Consider the following 23558-nt stretch of genomic DNA (forward strand, 5'->3'; position numbering starts at 1 on the left):
GACATCGAACCCGTGAAGGTCCTGGAGCGACGCATGGTCAAGCGGGGCAACAACGTCATCGTGCAACTACGGATCCGCTGGTTTTCTTCCTCCACAAGCACCACCTGGAAGGACTACGACACACTTCGACGATGTTTTCTTTCAACAATCATATGACAGGACCACGACGTGGACGAACAAAAGGATTCTGCAGTCCCTGTCGAGCCTGAAGAACCTGAAGAGGAGGCTTTCTTTGCAGAAGAGGGGAGTGTCACACCTTCATCCCACTCATAGGATGAAAAACTATGTACATGTAAGCCATGTGAATGGGGCCCACTGGTCAGATATGTGTGCGTATAAGTGTGGATGTAGACAAAAAAGACCAGACATGTTGTATGAGAGTGTGAATCCTCACCTGCTCCTCACCTACCTACCCTTCTTTGTATCGCATCTTCTTCCTTCGCAAAAAAATAAACCGAACTCAGATCTCATCCCCTTCTCCCCCTTTATCAATCCTCTGGATCAGCGGGTCGTTACAACATATGCCACACCGTTTATGGCGGCGAACAAAAATGCAGCACCGAGCGCAGCAACGCATCACTGGTGGGGGCACTTGCGAAAGCTCGAGCAAGAAACAGCAGGCGGGCCTGCTGCACCGTACACGAGAGAAGGGAAAGCAACGTGCAGGGCCCATGACAGGTGTCAGGCGACAGGGGCGGCTGGTTTCTGGTTTCTTTCAGAAATCAGACGGATGAAACTAAACGTTTCCCTTTAGATTAATACCCTCTTCAAGTGTAAGTCTAGCACAGAGGGAACTAGCTGAACAAATAATAAAGAATTTTAGTTGGAAGACACGAACAAGCCAACCACAATGCCATTATTCTATACCAGCAGAACGATGATATTCATTTTCTGTAACAATTTACAACACACGTACAGCTTCACTAATTACAGCAAAACTTTGCATTACTAAGCTTATACAGGGACTTTTGCCCTTGTCCCCTCGGTATACAAGCCCAACATAATCAAAAAGAAAACATGGCATGAAAAACTGGACACAAATTTACAATCAACGAACCAATCAATCGAAATCAAATACCTAAGCTCTCCTAGGAACTACTCCTCAATGGCTTGCTATCTGGTATAAAAAGAATCACGCATACTGTACAACCTACAAACAGGAACTCCTGATTTATCCACAGCTGCCGAAGGCTCCACGGTGAGAAAAAAATAACTATTCCCCTCTTTGCAATAAAAACGCAAAGCTTGGGTTTTCACGGACAAACGGTAGCAAGTCATCATCAGCAATCTCAATGATTGGCATTGTCTTTGTAATATCATCGAGTGAAAAAGGTATACTGCATTTGTGGAACGAAATGGTGAAACCATGAGCCATAAACATTAGGAGGCTTTAAGCTGAAAGTGCTTTTTTTTGTCAAATGTAACAAACCTAGAATCATCATCTAGCAGTATAGAGAAAGTCGTGACAGTATTTGCTTCCTCACGCGCTGCAGCTTTCAAGCTTGATGCGAACTATAAATAGATAAGCAGAAATCACATATCTTCATTTGTAAATGAAAAACAAATCAATATTGTAGTAAAGACCAAATAGTGTTTTTTTTTAAGTGGAGGTGGTGAGGGTTGCCACATAAGGACATCCAGAGGTCATGATATTACTCTCGCCCCAAGTGCACTCAAATTCAGAATCGCATGGTTAACTTCAGAGTTCAGATGAGATTTGGGGCTTAAGTGATGGTATGACCGCATTCGACCAAATAGTATATGAGGGTACATCATCTCACCTCTGCTGAAATAGTGTTTGTACCATTGACGTCATCCAAGTACATACCAACTATGCGCTCTAGCTGCTGTATGCTAAGGGCCTGAAAGAATTCATACAAATATTAGAAGTACAACTTATAGGGGTAAGGACTGGCAGTGGAGTCTTCCTTTCTTATTAAGAAAAGAATGTCAGTCAAATCAAATACTTACTTGGCACACATCAGCACGTATCTCTCTTAGTGTTCTCATTGGCTTTAGAGAAATCACCTGGCAAAAGAGAAGAGTAGGAACCAAATTTATTTGTGAATAAAACATTATTGGGGAATTAATATTCAGTAAGTAAAAAAGAATGCGCACCAAGAAATCAACAGCCTGTCTGATATGCTTCAATGCCTCCCAGACCGAACCTGCAAACTGCGTCAAATACAACAGATAAGTCAATAGCTTTGGAAAATCCATTTGAAAACGGGGAAGTGAATACCTCTCGAGTAGCATTATCAGACCAGTGTTTTAGCTCAGCTAGTCCAGCTTTGACATATTCCCCGTTGCTAAATGAACAGCACTCACGCCGCAAAAGGAGTCTGTTTCCAAGGGGAAGATCTTAAGAGAAGCTTATACATATGTGAGTGAATACATGAGGCTAGGACAAAGGTTAACCTGTTAAATAGCTGAACATCAATCAGTGAAAATATCTGTACGAACAACTTATGCACCAAAATTGATGGGACCTGCAAATTCAACCAGATAAGACAAAATGCATTCAGACAATTTTATGAACGGACACCATGGGTCCATGATCTTTGCACCTACATGGTTCGCCTTTAATATATCCAAATAGTTGGCTAGGACTTTCACGATGCTTAACCAATGTGCTAATTGGTTCTGTTGTCCCAAGCCATTTGTATTGCCTTTTGCCAGATTTGAGTGAGAAGAACGTGGATCCTGAAGAGATTCAACATTTAACTATCTTTAAATAGAAAAGGATGAAGCTTCTTTAATTTTCTTCCAAAAAATGAGAGCAAGTAACAGCACCTGGATGCACAATTCAAGTAAAGGGTTTAGTTCCTTCTTCACACTGTCGCTTATCATACCATAAACCTTCTCAATTAGATCCACAAGCTGCTGTTTAAAGAGCAAAGCTGGATATTTTGCTTCGACTTGGGGTAATCCAGTAGCTCCAACAACTGATTGCCCACCGAGATAAGCAAGCCCAGCATTTGAAGTTTGACTTGTATGAAATATCCTCTCAGATGAAAATCTTCGCCTTTGCGGGGTTGAGAGTGCGGTCCTAGTAGTTTTGAATGATCGTTGAAGGAGAACTGTTAATGCAGATAAGTTGGACAACCAATATGCCAATGTTCTCACATCATGTTCAGCCTTCAAGAAAGGTAAAGTCTGACATCAGGACAAGTAGCCAAACTCTACACCAACTGCATGAAGTGTAGTTTTGCAAGCAATATGAAAAGTTGTTGCTGTAGTTAATTTCCATATTTTCATGTTTTATCAATTATTCAAGGCACTCTGAGAGAACAAAGAACATGGATCCTAATCTTGCCAATTATTATTTTATGTACATGTTAGATGTTGCACAACAGAAAATTGGATAAATGAGATTAATTCCAATTCTGCTGCAATAGGGCATTCGATAAATGACATTCTCTCCTAGTTTATTGCAACAAGTAGAGGTTGTACTCCATGACATCGATGCTGCATTTAAATGAAGAAAGATGCTATTCGAATCCAAAGAAAGTGTGAGGAACCTCTATTGCAGAGTTTATAGCATTCAGAATTCTGTCAAATACACCAGTCTTCATGGCTTCAAATGATCTCCAGTGAAGAAGAGACTGGTATATAAGAAGAGTGGCAACAGGCTTGCTCCCAGAAAATCCAAGATATTGTGGAATGCAAGTAAGTAACCACTGCTGGTCATCTTGGGGCTGCTGGGGCTGCAGAGACTTCCAAAAAGTAACAAATGATCATCTCAAAAGTAGGTTAACAGTTCAACTGAACACTGAGAATCAGCATCAAATTTGCAGAATACCTGATGTTTCTGATTAAGAACTCTTTGCAGTTTTTCTCCGTGTTCAACGTCTTTTTGATTACTCGAGTCAGGAGCATTGCCCTATATTATAGTTTAGACATTCAATTAAATGCAATTTTGTAGAAATTATATGTGGATATATAGTTGCTATAACTCACTGCTGGGGGTGTTGCTTCTGACATGCCAGCTGATGGCCTCATCTCAGCCTGCCTTAGCTCACCGTTCAAAACATGCCCATTCTCTGGGCTTCTCTGCAAAAATATACGAACAATATCAGTTATGAGGATCGAATAATCATCGTATATGTGTCAGGCCCAGTAAAGGTACATTACATGAATCCTTGTGATCTTTGAACGTGAGGGTTGAGATTTGGCAGTAGAAGGTGGAGTAGCAATTGCTTGCTGACGGAGAACATGATTCTCAGCTTCTAAGTTGGCTGCTTTTCCTTCAATTCTGTTTATGGAAGGATCACAAAGAATTGTTTGAATGAGGTTGAAAAAATAGGAAGCAGAATCTGACCACTATATTTGAAAAAGTGACGCATAAAAGAATACATATGCACCTTTGTAGGGACTCCTGAAGGTGAGTTATAACTTTGCCTGACTCCTCAATTTTTTTAATCAAATCATCATTCCTGTTAAGGAGGTCTTCATTTCTCTTCAATAAATCTTCATTCCTTTCATGAGCTTCAGTAAGAGCTCTCTTGGCAACATCACTGTCTTGTTTTTCCATCACAAATGAAGACAATCTTGATATTGCATCTACTTGAATCCTGGTCTCAAGAAAAGAAGTAGACTTGTAAAGGATAACATCAATGATTTTTTATGAACATACAATACTAGTAGTAATCATGTAATGATGTTATTCTAGTTAGAAACTCAGTGGCAGCGCACTGCATACAGAATGAAAATACTAACTTTTGCACTGTGTCTTGAAGTAAATGGATCCGGTACTCATTATCGCTAATTTTTCTGAGTAATTCCTCGTTTCTTTCTTGAGCTTCAGTAAGAGATTTTCTGATTGAGTCATTTTCTTGCCGTGCTGCTTCTAATGAAACATCTTTTGCTGCTACATCTTCTTCAAGCCTGTTTTATTGGTAAACATAAAGTATGTCATAAAGCTGATAACTGGAAAAATTTAACAGTATACCAAATCAAATTTTGGACATCGTAAGATTGAGGTGGCTGAAAGAGTGTATAGATATGTGGGTGGCTAAGTGTAGAATAATAAAATCATAGAAGAAGCATTAGTGAAGACACATACTTAATTATGGTATTCTGAAGATGTTCAATTTTTTCATTAGTATCTTCAATTTTCATTAGTAACTCTCCATTTTTCTCTCCAGCTTCAGCAAGTTCTTTCTTCATTGCATCCTTCTCTTGTCTCTCGGATAGTAACAAAGCATCCTTTGTCGTTGAACTTTCTCCAAGCCTGAATTATGTTGAAGAAATGAATATCAAACATTAACATCTCATAACAGAAACAGAAAAGTAAGTACGTACTGAACATACAGCTATACATCGAAGGCTAAGAAGATGAAGTACCTTTCTATGCAATCTTGAAGAAGATCAATTTTCCTGTCAACATCCACAAATTTCTTTAGTAACTCTTCACTTCTTTCTTGGCTCTCAATTTGCGCCTTCGTTGTTGCATCATTTTGTTCTCTTTCTCTCAACAACAAATTCTCCTTTGTAGCTGTGTTTTCTTCAAGCCTGTGTTTGTACATGAAAAAAGGGTTGATATACCTAGTATTTTTAGAGGGATGATATGGGCTTTACAATAAAAGCAGTGCCCTAAAGAACTATCATGTACCTCTGTATAGTAAACTGAAGCTGGAGAATATTTTTATCATCATCGTGAATTTTCTTGAGCAATTCTTCATTCCTTTCTTGAGCTTCAACTAGAGTTTTCCGAGTTGCCTCATGTGCTTGCTTTTCTGTTAGCAGCAAGACATCTTTGGCAGTGCCATCTTCTTCAAGCCTATCAATGTGAAGAGGGAAAACATTTCTGTAGTATTACATAACATGTAAATTTGACAAAGAAAAGTTGATGCATGATTGCAACCCTAATCTAAAAAAGATAGGATGGTACAACCAGCATGTAGTGACCCACCCCACCCCCGCCACCAAAACATATGTGAACACACAACGCAACATTGAAAGAGGTGCAGAATCTGACCTTTCTATTGTAGTCTGAAGGCTGTCAGATTTTTTATGTGCTTCTTCAATATTCTTTATTAATTCAGCAATTTTCAACTGTTCTTCTGCAAGCAGTTTTGAGGTTGAAGCATTTTGTTCTCTTTCAGTTAGCAACAAAGTCTCCTTTGCGCTGACATTTTCTTCAAGTCTATGCGTGTGATGATGGCAACACATCGTTGTGTTATGCAATTGAAGAAAGAATATAAGGTTAGTGCTCTGGGGTCAGAAGAGAAGCCTGATTTAATCCTATACAAGAAATGACAGACCTCTTTATCATATCATCACGCTCTGCTAGACTTGCGTGGTTATCTTGTTCTTCATTTAGCAATTCATCGATCCTTAGGCGAGCATCAGATAGTTCGCTCCTTAATTTGCTGTTTTCATGTCTTTCTATTGCCAATTGAGAATCCATGACCGATGTACTTTCTTCAAGTCTACGTCCAAAGAAGAGAAAAATTACGCTAAGACTACCTAATATAACACCAGAGATAGTCATGTACAGTGGTAGGAGACAATTCTAGAAGTGGTTAAAAGTCGAATTGACAAACCAACAAATGTTGGTTTTGGTCTTACATATACTTAAAAGCAAAGAGATTAAACCTTTTCACTGAAACTTCAAGCAGATCGATTTTGTTATCCGAGTCCTCTATTTTGCTCGTTAACTGTTGATTTCTTTCCTGAGCTTCAAATAGCTCAGTTATGGTGTCATCATAACTTTGCTTTGTTTTAAGAAGCAAAGACTCTCTGGCCATTGCATCTTTTTCAAGTCTATATTTATTGAAATGAAGGAAATAAGTGTTAGTTCACAATACTGAAACCATAGGAGTCGAAATCTGTTGTACCAGTTAGTGCAAGATCATCGAACTTAGCTGCTGCTTATGCTAACCTACCAATAAAGTTAGCAAAAAAAAAAAACAGACCTTTCCACATTCTCTAGAAGACGACCAATGTTTTTATCACCTTCTTCAAGTTTCCTAAGCAACTCCTGATTTACTTCTTGAGCTTCTGAGAACACTTTCTTGGTTTGATCGTGTGCGTGCTTTTCTTCTAAATAAAGAGCATCAGTTGTTGTTGCACCCTCTTCTAACCTATGTTCAGGTTTAAATTATAACAGGAGCAATCCACAAAATCGGTGAGGGAGAAACTATCTTATCAAAGCAGATGCCAAATTACTTAGAATCTACTTCCTCCGTTCCTAAATATAAGTCTTTAAAGAGATTTCATTAGGGGGACTAAATACGGAGCAAAATGAGTGAATCTACACTCTAAAACATGTCTATATACATCTGTATGTAGTTCTGTAGTGTAACCTCTAAAAAGACTTATATTTAGGAACGGAGGGAGTACTACATTGTGCCTCAAGCTGCAAATAACCCCCACATATTGCCTTTAAGAAACACATCCTACAGGACAAGCAGCACAACTTAAATGAAAGATCATGATGCTTAACAATATTGTGACCTTGGCTTTCTTTTTTCTAAGTTCACTTTATCTCTCACCCAGCTCCCAGAACAAGTGAACCATGTCATGTACTTCATGTTTACTCTAAAGGTGGAAAGAACTAACACTATTTCCTTCCATTCCTAGAGCTGTGGGCGGTAATGGGATGATAGCCAGCAAAAAGCATCTATAAAATTTAGGTGCAATCTCTAATTATCACTCACACGAAGGAAGTTTATCAGAAGAGATAAGCACTAGTGAAAATGTAAGTGGATAGTTGTGAAGTACTCAAGTGAAAGGGAATACTGCCAGAGTACCGGTTTAAAAGCCTATGCAGCATGACGTTTGCATATGGAGGTAAATGCATGGATGATATGCAAGTGATTTTCCAGTAGTAAAGTTTACACAAGGAAGTTTCATTCATGAAAAAAACAAACCTTTTCAAAGTTTTTTGGAGTAGATCAATATTTCTATTAGCAGAAGAAATTTCCTCCAGTAAACCATCAATCCTCGCTTCTGCCTCTGCTAGTGCTTTAGATTTCGCATCTTTTTCCTGATGCTCTGTTAGTAACACTGCCTCTCTTGCAGACGCACTTTGTTCAAGTCTACGTTCATGGATATAAAACAGTAAGAAACAGGTTCACACAAAGGTTTCATAGATGCTTGCTTTGGAGTAACAGACCTTTGTATACCATCTTGAAGCTGATGCATACTGTTGTTAGCACACTCAATTTCTTTAACTAGTTCCTTGATTTGATCCTGAGCTTCAGTTAGTGCCTTTTTGTTCACCTCGTTTTCTTGCTTTTCAACTACCAATAAAGCATCTCTTGCAGTAGATTCTTCGTCAAGTCTAGGTGTATGAAAAATAAAAATTAACACTGAACCCTCCTATATTGAAAGGCTAATAGAACTCAGAGTAAGACGAGAATGGGTAATGCAAGCCAGAATCAGACGAACTTAAAACAACTCTTGACAGAAAGAAACTAACATGCACGCCTTATGGTCAGGCACTCATAGAATCTTATTTTCCTTGGTCAATCATGTAGAAGTAACGCACGTTCAAAAGCCAACAATTGGTATCAGAGCGGAATAGGCTCTATATCCTCAACCTTGATCAATCTCAACCGGAGTGTTGGCTCGCCAAGAGTGATGATGATTCATGGTTATGGCATGCTAGATTTGGACACGTTAACTTCTACGCCTTGAAGAAGATGTCAAAGATGGAGATGGTATCCGGGATGCCATTTATCGACCATGTTGATCGAGTATGTGACGGGTGCTTGGTTGAAAAACAGCACCGCAGGCCGTTCCCTGCTCAGTCTACCTATCGTGCAAGTGATGCACTCGAGCTGCTCCATGGTGATCTATGTGGCCCTATCACCCCAGCAACTCACGCGGGAAAGAAGTATTTCTTCCTCATGGTAGACGACTACTCGAGATATATATGGGTCGTTCTCCTACGATCTAAAGATGAGGCATTTGAAGCATTCAAGAAGCTGAAGGCTGCAACAGAGATGGAACACAAGCTGAAGGTTCGCGCTCTACGGACAGATCGCGGCGGAGAGTTTACGTCGAATGAGTTCAACGACTACTGCGAGAAGATTGGCATAAAGAGGTTCCTCACGGCACCTTACACGCCGCAGCAGAATGGAGTCGTTGAAAGGCGCAATCGGACCGTCGTTGACATGGCAAGGAGTTTACTCAAGAGCAAGAACCTGCCGGGGACTTTTTGGGGAGAAGCTGTCTCGACGGCGGTCTATCTTCTCAACCGGGCTCCAACGAAGGCGGTGATCGGCAAGACTCCTTATGAAGCAATTTACGGACGTAAGCCGAATGTGTCTCATCTACGGACATTCGGGTGTGTGGCACATGTGAATACGGCGGAGCCGCACCTCTCAAAGCTTGCCGATCGTAGCACCAAGATGGTGTTCATCGGATACGAGAGAAGTTCCGGCACCAAGGCATACCGCTTCTATGATCCACAAACCAAGCGTCTACGGATTTCACGCGACGTCGTGTTTGAAGAAAACCAACCGTGGAATTGGAGCGCCGCAGCCGACGATGCTCCAAACAGTAACATATTTGCAGTTGAATTTCCAACTAACGATGATGTAGGAGAAGATGTCCAGGTGATTGGCAAGACGTCCAACCAAGGTGACCACAATGGTAGTGATCATCATGGTGCCGACACCGACGACAACGCGCATAGGTCGCAAGGAGATAGCGACAACGACGCGCATGGCACGGGTAGAGATCTCGACGACAACATCGACAACGAGGCGCATAGTGACGACGACAATCAAGATGATGGTCACAGTCACGACGACTACGCCGACGACACGGATGTCGATGACACGCCCGGGTCTCAGCTATCTTCCTCAAGTGCATCAACATCGACACAATTTGTGTCACCTCCTTCGCAAGCCACAACGGAGTCCTCAGGGCCTCGTCGCTACAAGATGCTCAAGAAAGTCTACAAGTACACCAAGCCACTTATGCTCGAGTACTCCGGACTATGTCTGTTCGGAGTTGAGGAGCCGACGAACTTCGTAGAGGCGAGCAAAAGTCCTAGCTGGACGCACGCCATGGATGAGGAGATGAAGGCAATTGAGAGCAATGGCACGTGGACTTTGGTAACCCGACCTCCAAACCAAAAGACGATAGGTTTGAAGTGGGTTTACAAGTTAAAGAAGGACACGGAGGGTGCCATTGTGAAGTACAAGGCAAGACTCGTTGCAAAGGGCTACGTACAACGTCAAGGAGTTGACTATGATGAGGTGTTTGCACCGGTTGCTCGACTCAAGACGGTGAGAGTGCTCCTAGCTTTGGCAGCACAAGAGGATTGGAAGGTTCATCATATGGATGTTAAATCCGCTTTCCTCAACGGCGATCTCACAGAAGAAGTGTACGTGGAACAACCCCTCGGCTACGAGAAGAAAGGCGAAGAAGGGAAAGTTTACAAGCTCAAGAAGGCACTTTACGGGTTGAAGCAAGCGCCAAGAGCTTGGAACTCAAAGTTAGACCGAAGTCTGGTCTCGCTCGGGTTCAAGAGATGTCCCCTCGAGCACGCAGTCTATACAAAGAACTCCAAAGGCTCAAACCTGCTAGTTGGAGTTTATGTCGACGATCTGATTATCACCGGAGATAGTGTACAAGAAATTGAACGTTTCAAGGCGCAAATGAAGAACAAGTTTAGCATGAGTGATCTGGGATTACTCAGCTATTACTTGGGCATCAAAGTGAAGCAAAGCTCCGGGGAGATTTCCCTATGTCAATCGGCTTACGCGGTCAAGTTATTGGACAAGTGTGGCATGTCAGATTGCTACGCGACACAAGTTCCAATGGACCAACGTCACAAGTTGAGCAAGCGTAGCTCAAATCCGTCGGTGGACACCACAATGTATCGAAGCGTTGTGGGTAGCCTAAGATACTTGGTGCATACCCGACCTGACTTGGCTTATTCAGTCGGGATCGTGAGTTGTTTCATGGAGAATCCGACAACCGAACACATGAGCGCGGTCAATCAAATTCTACGCTATGTGAAAGGCACAATTAATCTTGGCTGCACGTACAGAAAGGGAAAGGAAGGATTGATCCTTCGTGGATATTCAGATAGTGACATGGCAGGTGATGTTGATAACCGAAAGAGCACAACGGGCATGGTTTTCTACCTTGGCCCGAATCCGATTAGCTGAAATTCTTAGAAGCAAAAGGTGGTGGCACTGTCTTCATGCGAGGCAGAATACATAGCGGCAAGCACGGCGGCTTGTCAAGCAGTGTGGCTGAGAAGACTCCTAGCTATTCTTGCAAAGCGGGAGGTGCAGAAGGTGTCATTAAAGATTGACAACCAAGCTGCAATCTCATTGTGCAAAAATCCGGTTCATCACGAAAGGAGCAAACACATAGATACCCGGTTCCACCATATCCGGGAGTGCATTGAAGAAGGGTTGATCGAGGTTCAACATGTGAACACGAAAGACCAACTTGCCGATATTTTCACCAAGTCCCTCGGTCGACAGAAGTTCATCGAGATGAGGAGGAAAGTCGGAGTGCAAGAAGTGAAGTCAAGCAACAAGATTAAGGAGGTGAATGTAGAAGTTAATCATGTTGTTTCTTTAGGATTAGGAAAGAAAGCCAAACCGAGTCCTAGTAGTATTAGGATTCCTAGTCCTAGTCTATTTCCATAGTCCCTTGTGGACGTGTATAAAAGACACCCTAGGGGCGTTGATTGTAACACCAGAAAAACGAAAAGCAATACAAAGCAAAGGCACGACACGAGCCTTTAGCCATCAAATCCATCGATCAGTTTTATTCGTTTCGCTAGTTACACAAGTTCCGTCAAGTAGCCGGCCGAAGCAAGAATCGCGTAGGCACGCCTGTACAACTGCATACGCACGTTCAAAAGCCAACAAATCACCATTTAAGTGTTAGCCAGCTAGTTCATTTAACAGCTTCTTCGTTTCTCTACCTTCCAGTTACAAAAAATCTTTGATACTGGATGCTACTATTACGTCTTATGCGCCAACCAGTAGAAGCGGAAGTCCGAACTGATGGAGAAGATTGGGCAATCCACATATACTTCAACACCCCCTCTCACGTGTGGCTCGAGAAGGCCATACATGAACAGAAAGAGGGCAAACATTTAAAAAATAAATTGTGAAAGCCAAGATTCAAATCCAAGACCTCTTTTTCATGCACCAACCAGTAGAACCAAAAGTCCAAACTGATGGAGAAGGTTGGGCAATCCACATATACTTCAACAGCTACGAGGTGCTCGTCCATGGCACCGTCGAGTCTGATTCCTGGAAACAAAACTGGAAGATGCAGGCAGCTGGCAAGGTCAACTTCTCCAGCATAGCCGCTGTCCAAGCCAAGTATCTTACTTTTTGGACCATGCTGCTGGCAACACCCTCATAGCCGACCAAGAGGGCATGGTTATATGGAGTTGGTCTGGACTTGAAGTACTTGGCGGAACCTGTGTAAGGGCTTTCTTTGTTGGTCACGTCATTTTCCATGCCACAAAATCCTGTGAAGGCTCACCCCTGAGGTGTCGCTTCTTCCTCTGGCTCACTTTGCAACACCGGTGCTGGAAACTGACAGGCTTGAGCGCCATGGCCTCCCTAGCAACAACAACTGCTCCTTGTGTTCCAAGGAACCAGAGTCGGCGCAGCACCTCTTCATTCAATGTGTCCAGCCATCTATGGGATCTTATCCTCTGTTGGGTAGGACATGGCATTGTCATCCCCTCTATCACAAACTCCCTGGAAGAATTCCTTCCTGTGTAAGCACTTGCCATTGTATTTCTTCCAGGGAGTTTCCTAAGCACAATGACAAACTCCCTTACACAGGTGAAATCATGGCTCTTCCAGGGAGTTTCCTAAGCGCAAGAAGGCCCTGTACATGGCATTGCCATTCAAGTGCTTACACAAGTGCTTAGGAAGGAAGGTAGAAGCAAAGATCTGCTTCATGTGCTAGCCAGTGCTTCAAAGAAATAACTACTCCCTTCCAAGCCCCCATCGACAGAAAAAGGAAGAGAAAAAAGAGCCCAGCGCCTCCATCTGAGCAACCAAAGCACCTCTGGCTAGCACCTCTTTTTCCTCAAGCATCTGTGCATAAGCACCCACCATTGTACAAGGCCTAAGACGCCACAGCTGCTTCTGCCCATCGACCTTGCTGTATTTTTATGGTTCGTCAATTTGCTGTAGCTTGTTGTACACGACCTTTTTGTTCTATGATGCAAACAAGGTGCAATGTTTATTGCAATTTCTCCAAGAAAAAAAAAATTGCTACTTGCACAACGCCCTCAACGAATGCTAGTTAGTGAGGATGACCCCTTCATGCCTTCATTCATGAGGATACACTTTTTGATAACTGGCGGTTAAAGAGAGCAGTTTGTTGGTATTTATCCTGGCAATATCATATCTGCTGAAGAAAGCGCTTCTCTGATTGTATAAACCATCCTTTTCCAATAGGAACGGTCCACTTTCACCACATTTCCTTTTTTTAATGATATATCTAAGATCAAAGCTTACACTCGATCAAGTGTACAGGAAGATTGAGAAAGCAAGAACTGGACTCCAAACATTGGTGCTGTTGCTCAATTATATGTTAGCAGTTAAGTATGACAAGTTCTACGTGCTGGGCTGCGGCTGCGGCGGCTTAGTCGCTCGCCGGCGAGGTGGCAGGGTCCGGCGGGGCCAGGCCCGACGAGGCACGGCTACGTGCTGGGCTGTGCGCGCGCACGCGAGGCGGCGGCGCTGTGACGCGGCGGGGCGGCATGGGAGCTGCGTGGCCAGGGCCGGCGGGGCCTGAGGAGACTGTGGTGACGTCCGGCGAGGTGGCGGCGGATCTGGGCGGCGTCCGGCGAGGCGGCGGCAGATCTGGGAAGTGCGGCTCGTCAGCTGAGAGGTAGGAGGAGGAGAGCTATTGCGCTGCTGCTTGGCGGGCTGCTGTGCTGCGGGAGGACAAGAGGAGAAGGGGGCGGCTGCTGTTGGAGGCCAGGAGCTGCTGCTAGAGGAGAAGTTGTTGCTGCTGAAGAAAGAAGGAACTGCTGGTGTTGTTCTGCTGCTTTTGCTGCTGAGATTCCTGCTTGCTGGTGCTTGGCTGTGACTGCTGTTTGAGGAGTTTCTGCTGCTGCTGGGAGTTGCGGCGGCCACTCCCAACCAAAGATGGCTGAACCAAAAGCTCTTGCCGAGGCTTTCGAGAAGCTCGCCAAGATCCTTGCAGAGTCCAACTCCAACTCTCGGGCCAACGTTCCTCGACAGGAAGGGGCTCAGAAGCTCGAAATGTCGCCCCTGGACATGAAGCTAGAGGGGGCAGCAAATTATTTGAGCTGGTTGAGGAGGGCTTTGTGGGCTGTTGAGCAGAAGAAGCTTGATGGATATTTGTTGGGCACCGTTGCAGAACCCGGAGACAAGAGTAGTGCAGAAGGAACTTCATGTCCGGACACCCCACCTCAGAATGGAGTGGCCGAAAGGAAGAATCGTCATATTCTTGAGGTTGCTCGGTCGTTGACGTTTACCATGAATGTGCCTAAGTTCTTATGGAGTGAAGCAGTTATGACAGCCACATACCTGATCAACCGGACACCTTCCAAAATATTAGGTATGAAATCCCCTTCTGAGTTGCTCGTTGGAGATAATAAGTTTGTTGTTTTCCCAAAGCTGTTTGGCAGTACTTGCTTTGTTCGTGATCACCGACCATCTATTGGAAAGCTTGATCCTCGAGCAATGAAGTGTGTATTTCTGGGATACTCTTCTAGTCAGGGTATAAATGTTGGTGTCCCTTTGAAAAACGTAGATTTGTGAGTATGGATGTTACCTTCAGGGAGTCTGAGCCATTCTATGGTGAGCCTACTGATCTCAGTCTGTTGTTTGCAGAGCTAGACCACCTACACCCTGTGCAAGAGGGGGAGAAGGATGTGTCTCATGCTCAGGGTGATTCTGTGGACACTAACACTGATAATGATGTGCATGTTCAGGTCCAACCAATTGTGGGTACAATTCCGGTTAGTACTCTCACTAATGATGATGTGCAGGTCCATGTTGAGCCAACTGTCGATACACTTAAGATTGGTGCTCTCCAGGTTCCTGTTCGGGATGGATGGCAGACGAATACCTTGGTGTACTCCCGACAGCAACCACACATGCAGGGGGAGCAACAAGGCAGTGAGGCAAGAGTGCAGGAGGGGCAGCAAGGGAGTGAGGCAAGAGTGCAGGGGGAGCAACAAGGCAGTGAGGCAAGCTCATCTGACACAGTGGAGCAGCCCATTGCTTTGCGAAAGGCTACACGTGAAGCGGCAAGAAAGGGTGAAGTAGCAAGGAAGGCTCTACCAAAGGATGGTGTTTGTGATGATCTTGATATTGGCAATTTTGTGTCTTACAAGGCCTTGTCACCTTCATATAAGGCGTTTGTTGCCTCCCTACAAACTGTGTCAGTTCCAAAGGATTGGAAGGCTACAAAGCAAGATCCAAAGTGGCGTGAAGCGATGATAGAAGAATTGGAAGCATTGAGGAAAAACAAGACGTGGGTGCTAAGCACATTGCCGGCAGAAAAGAAAGCAGCGACTTGTAAGTGGATCTATACAGTGAAGCAGAATCCTGAGGGGAAGATGGAACGTATAAGGCCAGATTGGTCGCTAGAGGATATAGTGAAACTTATGGAATTGACTATGATGAGACGTTCGCTCCCGTGGCAAAATGAACACAATAAGGGTATTGGTCTCTTGTGTTGCTAATTTTGGGTGGAAGTTGCATCAATTAGATGTCAAGAATGCCTTCTTGCATGGTGAGTTACAGGAAGAAGTGTACATGGAGATACCACCAAGTTTTAGTACTTCAGAGACAGAGGGGAAGGTATGCAAGCTGAAGAAATCCTTGTATGGACTGAAACAATCACTAAGGGCATGGTTTGATAGGTTCAGACACGTCGTCCGTGGTATGGGGTATGGTCAGTGTAACGGTGACCACACTATGTTATACAAGCACTCTGCTCGACATTATCATCACTGGAGATGATAAGGAGGAAATAGAGAGATTGAAGGGTTGTCTGAGCAAGGAGTTCGAGGTAAAGGACTTGGGTAACCTAAAATACTTCCTTGGTACTGAAGTGGCTCGGACAGAGAAGGGAATCTCTATGTGCCAACGAAAATACACCTTGGATCTCTTGAGTGACATGGGCATGATGGGATGTTCTGCTGCCCCTACTCCAATTGAACAAAATCACCAAGTTACAGCACAATCAGGAGAGCTAGTGAATAAGGAAGATTATCAGAAATTGGTTGGGAGGTTGTTGTACTTGTGTCATAACAGGCCTAACATTACATATGTCGTGGGGGTGGTGAGCACATAAATGCATGAACCAAGGAGTGGGCATCTTGATATTGTGCACAGAATCCTGAGATACTTGAAGGGGACTCCGGATAAAGGATTGTGGTTTGGGAAGAGTGGACATCTTGAGGTGGATGACTATAATGACTCTGACTGGGCCAGTTGTCAAGATTATAGAAGATCAACTTCTGGCTACTGCGTGTTTGTGGGAGGAAATTTGGTGTCATGGAGAAGCAAGAAACAACCAGTTGTGCCTAGATCAACGGCAGAAGCTGAGTATAGAGCATTATCTCAAGGGTTGTGTGAGATGCTCTGGGTGAAGTACCTACTGAGCGAGTTGAAACTTCTGACGAAGGGAACCTTGAAGGTGTGGTGTGGCAGTCAGTCAGCTATAGCCATTGCTAATAACCCGGTTCAACATAATAGGACAAAGCATGTGGAAATTGATCGCTTCTTCATTAAGGAGAAACTTGATGCTGGGATCATGAGCCTTACTCATGTCAGCTCTGGGCAACAATTTGCAGATTGCTTGACAAAGGGACTGAGAACAAAGGACCGTAACTTGGCGTGTGACAAGATGGGAATGATAGATATCTACCATACATCTTGAGGGGGAGTGTTGAACCGGTATGGGCCCAAGCCCATGCTCTTATCTCTTAGGGCCCAAGCCCATGTGGAGGGAGTGACCTAGAAGAGGCATCCAGCCCTCCCGTTCCCAGTCCCAGCCGCCACACGAGAGTCTCCTCGTGAGTGCAAGGAGACACCAGCTCAACCCAGGTACCTCTCTCCAGCCAACACTTTGTATGATCGTCTAGTCGAGCATGTAACATGTACGGTATCTTAGACATGTCAGGAACTTCCGATTTCTTTAGATATTCTTCATTTATTTCTCCTTCCTATACACCATGTTTACATGACTTCTTTAAAGTATTGCATGTTTTTCCTGACACTCGTCGGAAAAATATTTTTATTTTTATTCTAGAAAAAATGTTGTCAAACTCGGAAGAAGGATTCACTCTAGTTAAAACAAAAGAAAAACTCTTACTGATAGGAGGAAATAGTGCACATCGGTTATCCCTGTCGATGCATGCTAACTACTCCCTCCGTTCCTAAATATAAGTCTTTTTAGAGGTTTCACTAGGGGACTACATATGGATGTATATAGACATACTTTAGAATGTAGATTCACTCATTTTGCTCCGTATGTAGTCCCTTAGTGAAATCTCTTAAAAGACATATATTTAGGAACGGAGGGAGTAGATGTGTTATCTCGAAGAAGAATGGGAACAATCTTGACAAATACAATTATTAACTGTTCTGAGATGATACCACAATGAGTAATAAATTTAAGGTAAGAAAGGAACCTCTGTAAAGAATCCTGAAGAAGACTGTTTCTCTTATCAGCACCTTCAAGGTTCCTCTGTAGCTCTACAATTTCTATCTGGGCATCTGCTAGTTGTTTCATGATCACATCATTTTGCTGCCTTTCAGCTTTCAAGGAAATCTCCACTGCCGCCACATTTTCCTCAAGTCTAAATCAACATGGAACAAATAATCAGTTGTGACAATGGTGTGATAATAGACACAGTTCTCCAACAGCAAGATCACAAGAGTGTAAAGTTAGTAGGTCAGATTTCGATGCTAGAAAACAAATCAGAAATGAAATGCCCTCAGGTCTAGAAATAAGGCGGTAAATTAAATATCAAGCAACACACCTTTCGGTGGTGTCTTGATAATGAACAATACTTTTTTCAGCGTCTTCAAGTTTCTTGAGTAATTCCTCATTTTTAACCTGAACTTCATTGAGTGATTTCTTAATTGCTTCACTTTCTTGTCTTTCTGTAGTTGATAGAGCATCATTCTCGGTTAATCTTTCTTCAAGCCTATATACATGGAAAGAAGAAATGGCTATTATTTGAATATCCCAGTCAAAAACTATTATTTGAATATGTTGACAGATTCAAAAACCTTTGTACAGTAGTCTGAAGCACAGTAGACTTTTCATCAGCGTCCCCAACTTCTCTCAGAAGTTCCTCAATTTTACCTTGTGCTTCAGCTAGTTCTACCATACTTGCCTCATGCTGTTGCTTCTCAATTGTCAGTGAAGACTGCAGATCCGCCATGCTATATTCGAATCTGTATTCCACAACAGGGTGCAAGCTATCAGATCACACCGTATAATAGGATGAAAACATGTTCAGTAACTGCCCGTGCACCCACCAAAAGAATGGTTTAAGAATAACTATGAACTCATATCATAGTGTCAAAAAACGTCTTATATTTTGATACAGAGGGAGTACAAACTAAAGAGTATTATATGTGATGATGGCTAATTACACGATAGAATCTCTGCTCAAGTGTACATTTGGGACAAACCTTTCAACATTTTCCTGGAGCAGAGTGATTTGTTTCTCAGCATCTTCAATCTTGATCGCAGAAGCTTGATCTCGTAGGTGAGATTCAGCTAGTGCAGCACTAGCTTCTTCCTTTTGCTGCCTCTCTGCTAGCAAAAGGGCCTCTCCTTCTCTTACAGTCTCTTCTAGTCTGTGTTCATACAGAAAACAAAATGCGGCATTTTCAGAGTAATGCCTTGAAAATTAGGGGACTAGATTCTAACACAAACAGCATCCAGCGAAGTTAGGGCACATTCGTAGTCGAAAAAAAGTCAGGCGCTCGTTCCAGTAATTACTGGAAGGGCGGGGGCAAGAGAATTCATGTATTTTTTTCAGTTTACATAAATATACATCAAACTGCAAAAAGGCAACCGAGCTCTCAAAATGTATTTTAAGGAATGCCCCTGCAGACTGCAACCGCAGATACTTTCTCGATATGTTACCGTCGAGACAAAACCCAGAAAATATGCTGCTCCAGGAACTGGAGCACCATGTGCCGTGAATTTTTATAAACACTTAAATGTGGCACCATGTGGTAGCAGTTTCCGACTGATGGGATATATGATGGATCAAGGATCAAAAACCGGTTGTTCTTTAACCAAGAAAACACAGGTTTACCCTATACACCATAAGAAACACAGAATGTGTACCATCATATGTGTGCACAATCTTGTCTCTGTTGCTTGCAAGCATTAGTGTGTACAGTTACGCACGAGTCTCTTGTAAGCAGTTTTTCAAGTGCAGCTTCCCTTAAACAACAATTAGTAGAGGCCATCTCTTAGAAGAAGAATGATGAGGGATGCATGCCCCTAATAAAAATTTAGTCCATGTTGGTATCAATACACATTTCCTAGTAGCAATACCGATTTTGGAGTTGGTATCCCCCTGGAAGTGACTGGTGGATGTACATAGTATGAAATCTTACGGAATAGCCACTATGTTTAGAAATTTAGTTGCAAGTTCAAGAAACTCCACAGGATGTTTAGGTAGAACTCACTAGAACTATGACTTTCTTTACAGATCGTGCTTTAATATACTGCCCTCTGTAACTTTTTACAAGACGTTTTTAGAGTCCATGACAGTGTCAAAAAACGTCTTATATTAAGTTACAGATGGAGTAATTTGCAAGTCACCACAGTCACCCCTTATGAAAAAAGAATAATGGAGATATTTCAAACAGCTCGGTGCAGAAGAAAACCTTCTGTGCAATCAACAAGACATAGTATTGAGAAACTTAGGCAATTAAAAACAACAGCAAACCTCTTCACAGTATCATTAAGCTGCTTGATCGTTTCATCTGCATCCTGGACTTTCCTGTTCAGTTCTTCATTTCTTTCCTGGGCATTCGTGTGTGCTTTCTTTGTTACATCATTTTCCTCTCGCTCTGCTACTAGTAGCACCTGACATAGTAGCATGTGTCTATTGTCACAATATTTCGCACTACGTGTAAGAATGCTAATTATTTGGATCTTTTTAACTAGAGCAGATACTGTAATATATATTGATAAATGCAAGTCACTATATGAAGCTATAACACTACTCCCTTGCTCAAGTCCTTTGTACTGCAGTTCAACTGAACTTCCATGGTTAAGGTTGAAGAGCATACCTTCAGGCCCTCAATTTCAGAAGTCAATGAACTGATCCTTTCTCTTTCTTGAGCTAGAGCTTCTTCAACAGCTTTTTTAGCTGATTCGTTTTCCTTCATTGCTGCAGCTTCTTCCACTCGCTGCTCCATGTCATGAAGAGCAGACTGCAGTTTAGAAACTTCTGTTGCTTTGGACTTCTCCAAGTCAGTCTGCAAATTGTATACACAAGTACGACAATTAGTTGGTATTTCAATACATCGATAAAAACTGCAGAGTTACCATATACTCGTAATTTCAGTGTGACCAATATTCAGCAATTATTCAAGACCAAGTATTAACCCTTAGTTTCTTTTCCAAGCTCAAGCGGCTCATTAGCTCTTCCACACGTTCCTCCAGTTTCTCCTTTGCCACCTTCAGAGCTTGAGTATCTCTTGCAGCCTAGAAAGTTTGTTCTCAAATAAGCTTTACAAAAAAGCAACAACCAAAAAAACTACTCCCTCCGATTCATATTACTTGTTGCAGATTTAGTAAAGTTGTACTAAAGCTGCCACAAGTAATATGGATCGGAGGGAGTAACAGAAAGAGCACACCACAACAGGTGATATCAAGTACCATTTTGAGCTGCCGCAGTTCCCTTCTGGCAACCCTTCCTCTCCAAGCACATTGGTAGGTCAATGCTGCTCTCTTTAACTTTATGTAACTTACGTTATCTCTATGACGACGCCAACGGGACTGCAACGTTGTAGTGATGGCCCAAAGCAAGTGAACAAGAAATCCATAAAAATGGCAGGAGCCAAAATTCGTCTGCAGCAGAATAACGAAAGCAGCACTGCACCTACCTGGATATGGATAGAAGCTTTGTTCTGATTTCTAGAACTGAATTCATTGCGAGCTGCCATGGTCCTTAACCCTGTCTGCAATATAATGGCTGACAGGCATAGCTGAGAATAAGTTCTCCGTGCAAAATAACGGCGTATATTTTTCTGTATTTTCAGCGCTGCTGCTTGTTGTCTCAAGAATCCATGCAGTTTACAAGCCAATCTTGCTGCAATAAGCAAAGGAACTCTTAAGATTTGTGCATATGGCTCCATCAATACTATGAGCATAATGTCCAATTCAGATGTCATATGGAAATGAATTTACCTCTGACAAAGGATTGCAAACAAACAGATGCATTGCGCAGTATTAGGAACTGCTCACGAGCAACATGAGTACGTAACTGACTCTGAACACCTCTTGCTGCAGTATTTCGCATCTCTGTTCTTCTAGCATCCAATTCAGCCATTTGGCCAGCTCTAAGGAATACCTTAGTTCTTCCTATCTGTTGATCAGAAAATATGCCGCAAATGTTAAAAGGACCGAGTGAACAAACTCTTACATATAAATATTTCCCAGATACTAAACAAAATCAGTCCAAAAGAATAAGTACATTATTAACCAGTTGCAAGCAAGGAGTTATTCAGAATCTCCATTGTATGCTGCAGAATACTTGTGAAACTATCTAAAAGGGAAAAGGGATCTAAAACAAATGCAACATAGAACTCATACGTACCTGGTAATGAGCCAATTTCTAAACCTCAACTCATACTAGCCTAATAATTTACACAAATAAATAGTGGTCCCCAACCAAAATATATTTAGCTCGGTTATAACCCAACCTATAATTCAGCTCACCCATGTCAGATCCAGCCCTGACTAAGTGACTAGCCCACAATCATATATATTCTAGTGAACTCAGCACCTTACTTTTATATACATTTGATATAGTTTTTTTCCTGAGCGGAAAATAGAAATTAAATTAAAAAGAGGTATATATAAGTTGTATATATGTAGGGGTGGGTGGTGTGTTGGAAATATGTCCTAGAGGCAATAATAAAATGGTTATTATTATATTTCCTGTTTCAAGATAATCGTTCATTGCCCATGCTATAATTGTATTGAATGGAAACATAAATGCATGTGTGGATATATAGACAAAACAATGTCCCCAGTGAGCCTCTAGTTGACTAGCTCGTTGATCAAAGATGGTTAAGGTTTTCTATCCATAGACAAGTGTTGTCACTTGATAACAGGGTCACGTCATTAGGAGAATGATGTGATGGACAAGACCCAAACTATAAACGTAGCATGTGATCGTGTTATTTTGTTGCTATTGTTTTCTGCATGTCAAGTATACGTTGCTATGACCATGAGATCATGTAACTCACTAACACCGGAGGAATACCTTGTGTGTATCAAACGTCGCAACGTAACTGGGTGACTATAAAGGTGCTCTACAAGTATCTCCGAAGGTGTCCGTTCAGTTAGCATGGATCGAGACTGAGATTTGTCACTCCGTATGACGGGGAGGTATCTCGGGGCCCACTCGGTAATACAACATCACAAACAAGCCTTGCAAGCAATGTGACTAAAGAGTTAGCCACGGGATCTTGTATTACGGAACGAGTAAAGAGACTTGCCGGTAACGAGATTGAAATAGGTATGGAGATACCAACGATCGAATCTTGGGCAAGTAACATACCAAAGGACAAAGGGAATGATATACGGGATTAACTGAATCCTTGACATAGAGGTTCAACCGATAAGATCTTCGTAGAATATGTAGGATTCAATATGGGCATCCAGGTCCCACTATTGGATATTGACCGGAGAGTGTCTCAGACATGTCTACATAGTTCTCGAACCCGCAGGGTCTGCACACTTAAGGTCCGGTGACGTTTCCGTAGTTGAATTATTGATGTTGGTAACCGAATGTTGTTCGGAGTCCCGGATGAGATCCCGGACGTCACGAGGATTTCCGGAATGGTCCGGAGATGAAGATTGATATATAGGGATGTTGCACTTGGCTTCCGAAAAGATTTCGGGCATTACCGGTAAAGTACCGGGAGTGATGAATGGGTTCTGAGGTTTTACCGGGAGGCGCCACTCACCCGGGAGAGGACCTAATAGGCCAAAGGCAAAATAAAAGGAAGGAGGTGGACAAGTGGGAAGGGAGTCCTCCACCAAACCTAATTGGAGGAGGACTCCTCCCCTTGGCTCGGTCGAACCCTCCTACTTTGAGTAGGAGGCAAGGCAACCCTCCCTCTTGTTCCACCTATATATAGTGGAGGTTTGAAAGGCTTTTGGCACCCCAAACCATAGTGCAGCCCTCTCTCCCTCCACCACTTCGTGACACCCCGTAGCTAGTTCGGTACGGTAGCTAGTTCGGTACGGCACGGCGAAGCCCTGCCGTAGCTCCACCACCATCACCGCCATGCCGTCGTGCTGCCGGAGAATTCAGCTACCTCTTCGTCTCTCTTGCTGGATCAAGA

At 42.9% G+C, this 23558-nt stretch overlaps 1 protein-coding gene across 12 annotated transcripts in view; it reads right to left on the reverse strand.

The window, feature by feature from the left end:
- Positions 1–839: 839 nt before the first annotated feature.
- Positions 840–23558, reverse strand: part of LOC123444262 (myosin-17-like) — a 38454-nt gene continuing 15735 nt past the window's right edge. For 2 of the 12 annotated variants that reach the window (XM_045120928.1, XM_045120934.1), the window contains 34 exons: positions 21391–21568; positions 21087–21292; positions 20860–20979; positions 20587–20685; positions 20268–20456; positions 19922–20061; positions 18645–18812; positions 18237–18404; positions 17984–18151; positions 17633–17800; positions 8123–8290; positions 7878–8045; positions 6921–7088; positions 6601–6768; positions 6267–6434; positions 5981–6148; positions 5615–5782; positions 5347–5514; positions 5066–5233; positions 4720–4887; positions 4365–4574; positions 4135–4255; positions 3961–4053; positions 3803–3883; positions 3522–3716; positions 2794–3138; positions 2572–2703; positions 2419–2489; positions 2243–2342; positions 2119–2175; positions 1972–2028; positions 1782–1862; positions 1430–1512; positions 840–1337 (listed from right to left, as the gene is read on the reverse strand). In XM_045120928.1, coding sequence (XP_044976863.1) covers positions 1214–1337; positions 1430–1512; positions 1782–1862; positions 1972–2028; positions 2119–2175; positions 2243–2342; positions 2419–2489; positions 2572–2703; positions 2794–3138; positions 3522–3716; positions 3803–3883; positions 3961–4053; positions 4135–4255; positions 4365–4574; positions 4720–4887; positions 5066–5233; positions 5347–5514; positions 5615–5782; positions 5981–6148; positions 6267–6434; positions 6601–6768; positions 6921–7088; positions 7878–8045; positions 8123–8290; positions 17633–17800; positions 17984–18151; positions 18237–18404; positions 18645–18812; positions 19922–20061; positions 20268–20456; positions 20587–20685; positions 20860–20979; positions 21087–21292; positions 21391–21568 — 5034 coding nt within the window. In that variant the 3' untranslated portion in view covers positions 840–1213. The remainder of the gene's footprint in view (positions 1338–1429; positions 1513–1781; positions 1863–1971; positions 2029–2118; positions 2176–2242; positions 2343–2418; positions 2490–2571; positions 2704–2793; positions 3139–3521; positions 3717–3802; positions 3884–3960; positions 4054–4134; positions 4256–4364; positions 4575–4719; positions 4888–5065; positions 5234–5346; positions 5515–5614; positions 5783–5980; positions 6149–6266; positions 6435–6600; positions 6769–6920; positions 7089–7877; positions 8046–8122; positions 8291–17632; positions 17801–17983; positions 18152–18236; positions 18405–18644; positions 18813–19921; positions 20062–20267; positions 20457–20586; positions 20686–20859; positions 20980–21086; positions 21293–21390; positions 21569–23558) is intronic. The other 10 variants (XM_045120929.1, XM_045120930.1, XM_045120931.1 and 7 more) reach the window with 10 other exon arrangements.

This window comes from Hordeum vulgare, chromosome 3H (assembly GCF_904849725.1).
Source record: "Hordeum vulgare subsp. vulgare chromosome 3H, MorexV3_pseudomolecules_assembly, whole genome shotgun sequence".
Lineage (NCBI taxonomy): Eukaryota > Viridiplantae > Streptophyta > Magnoliopsida > Poales > Poaceae > Hordeum > Hordeum vulgare.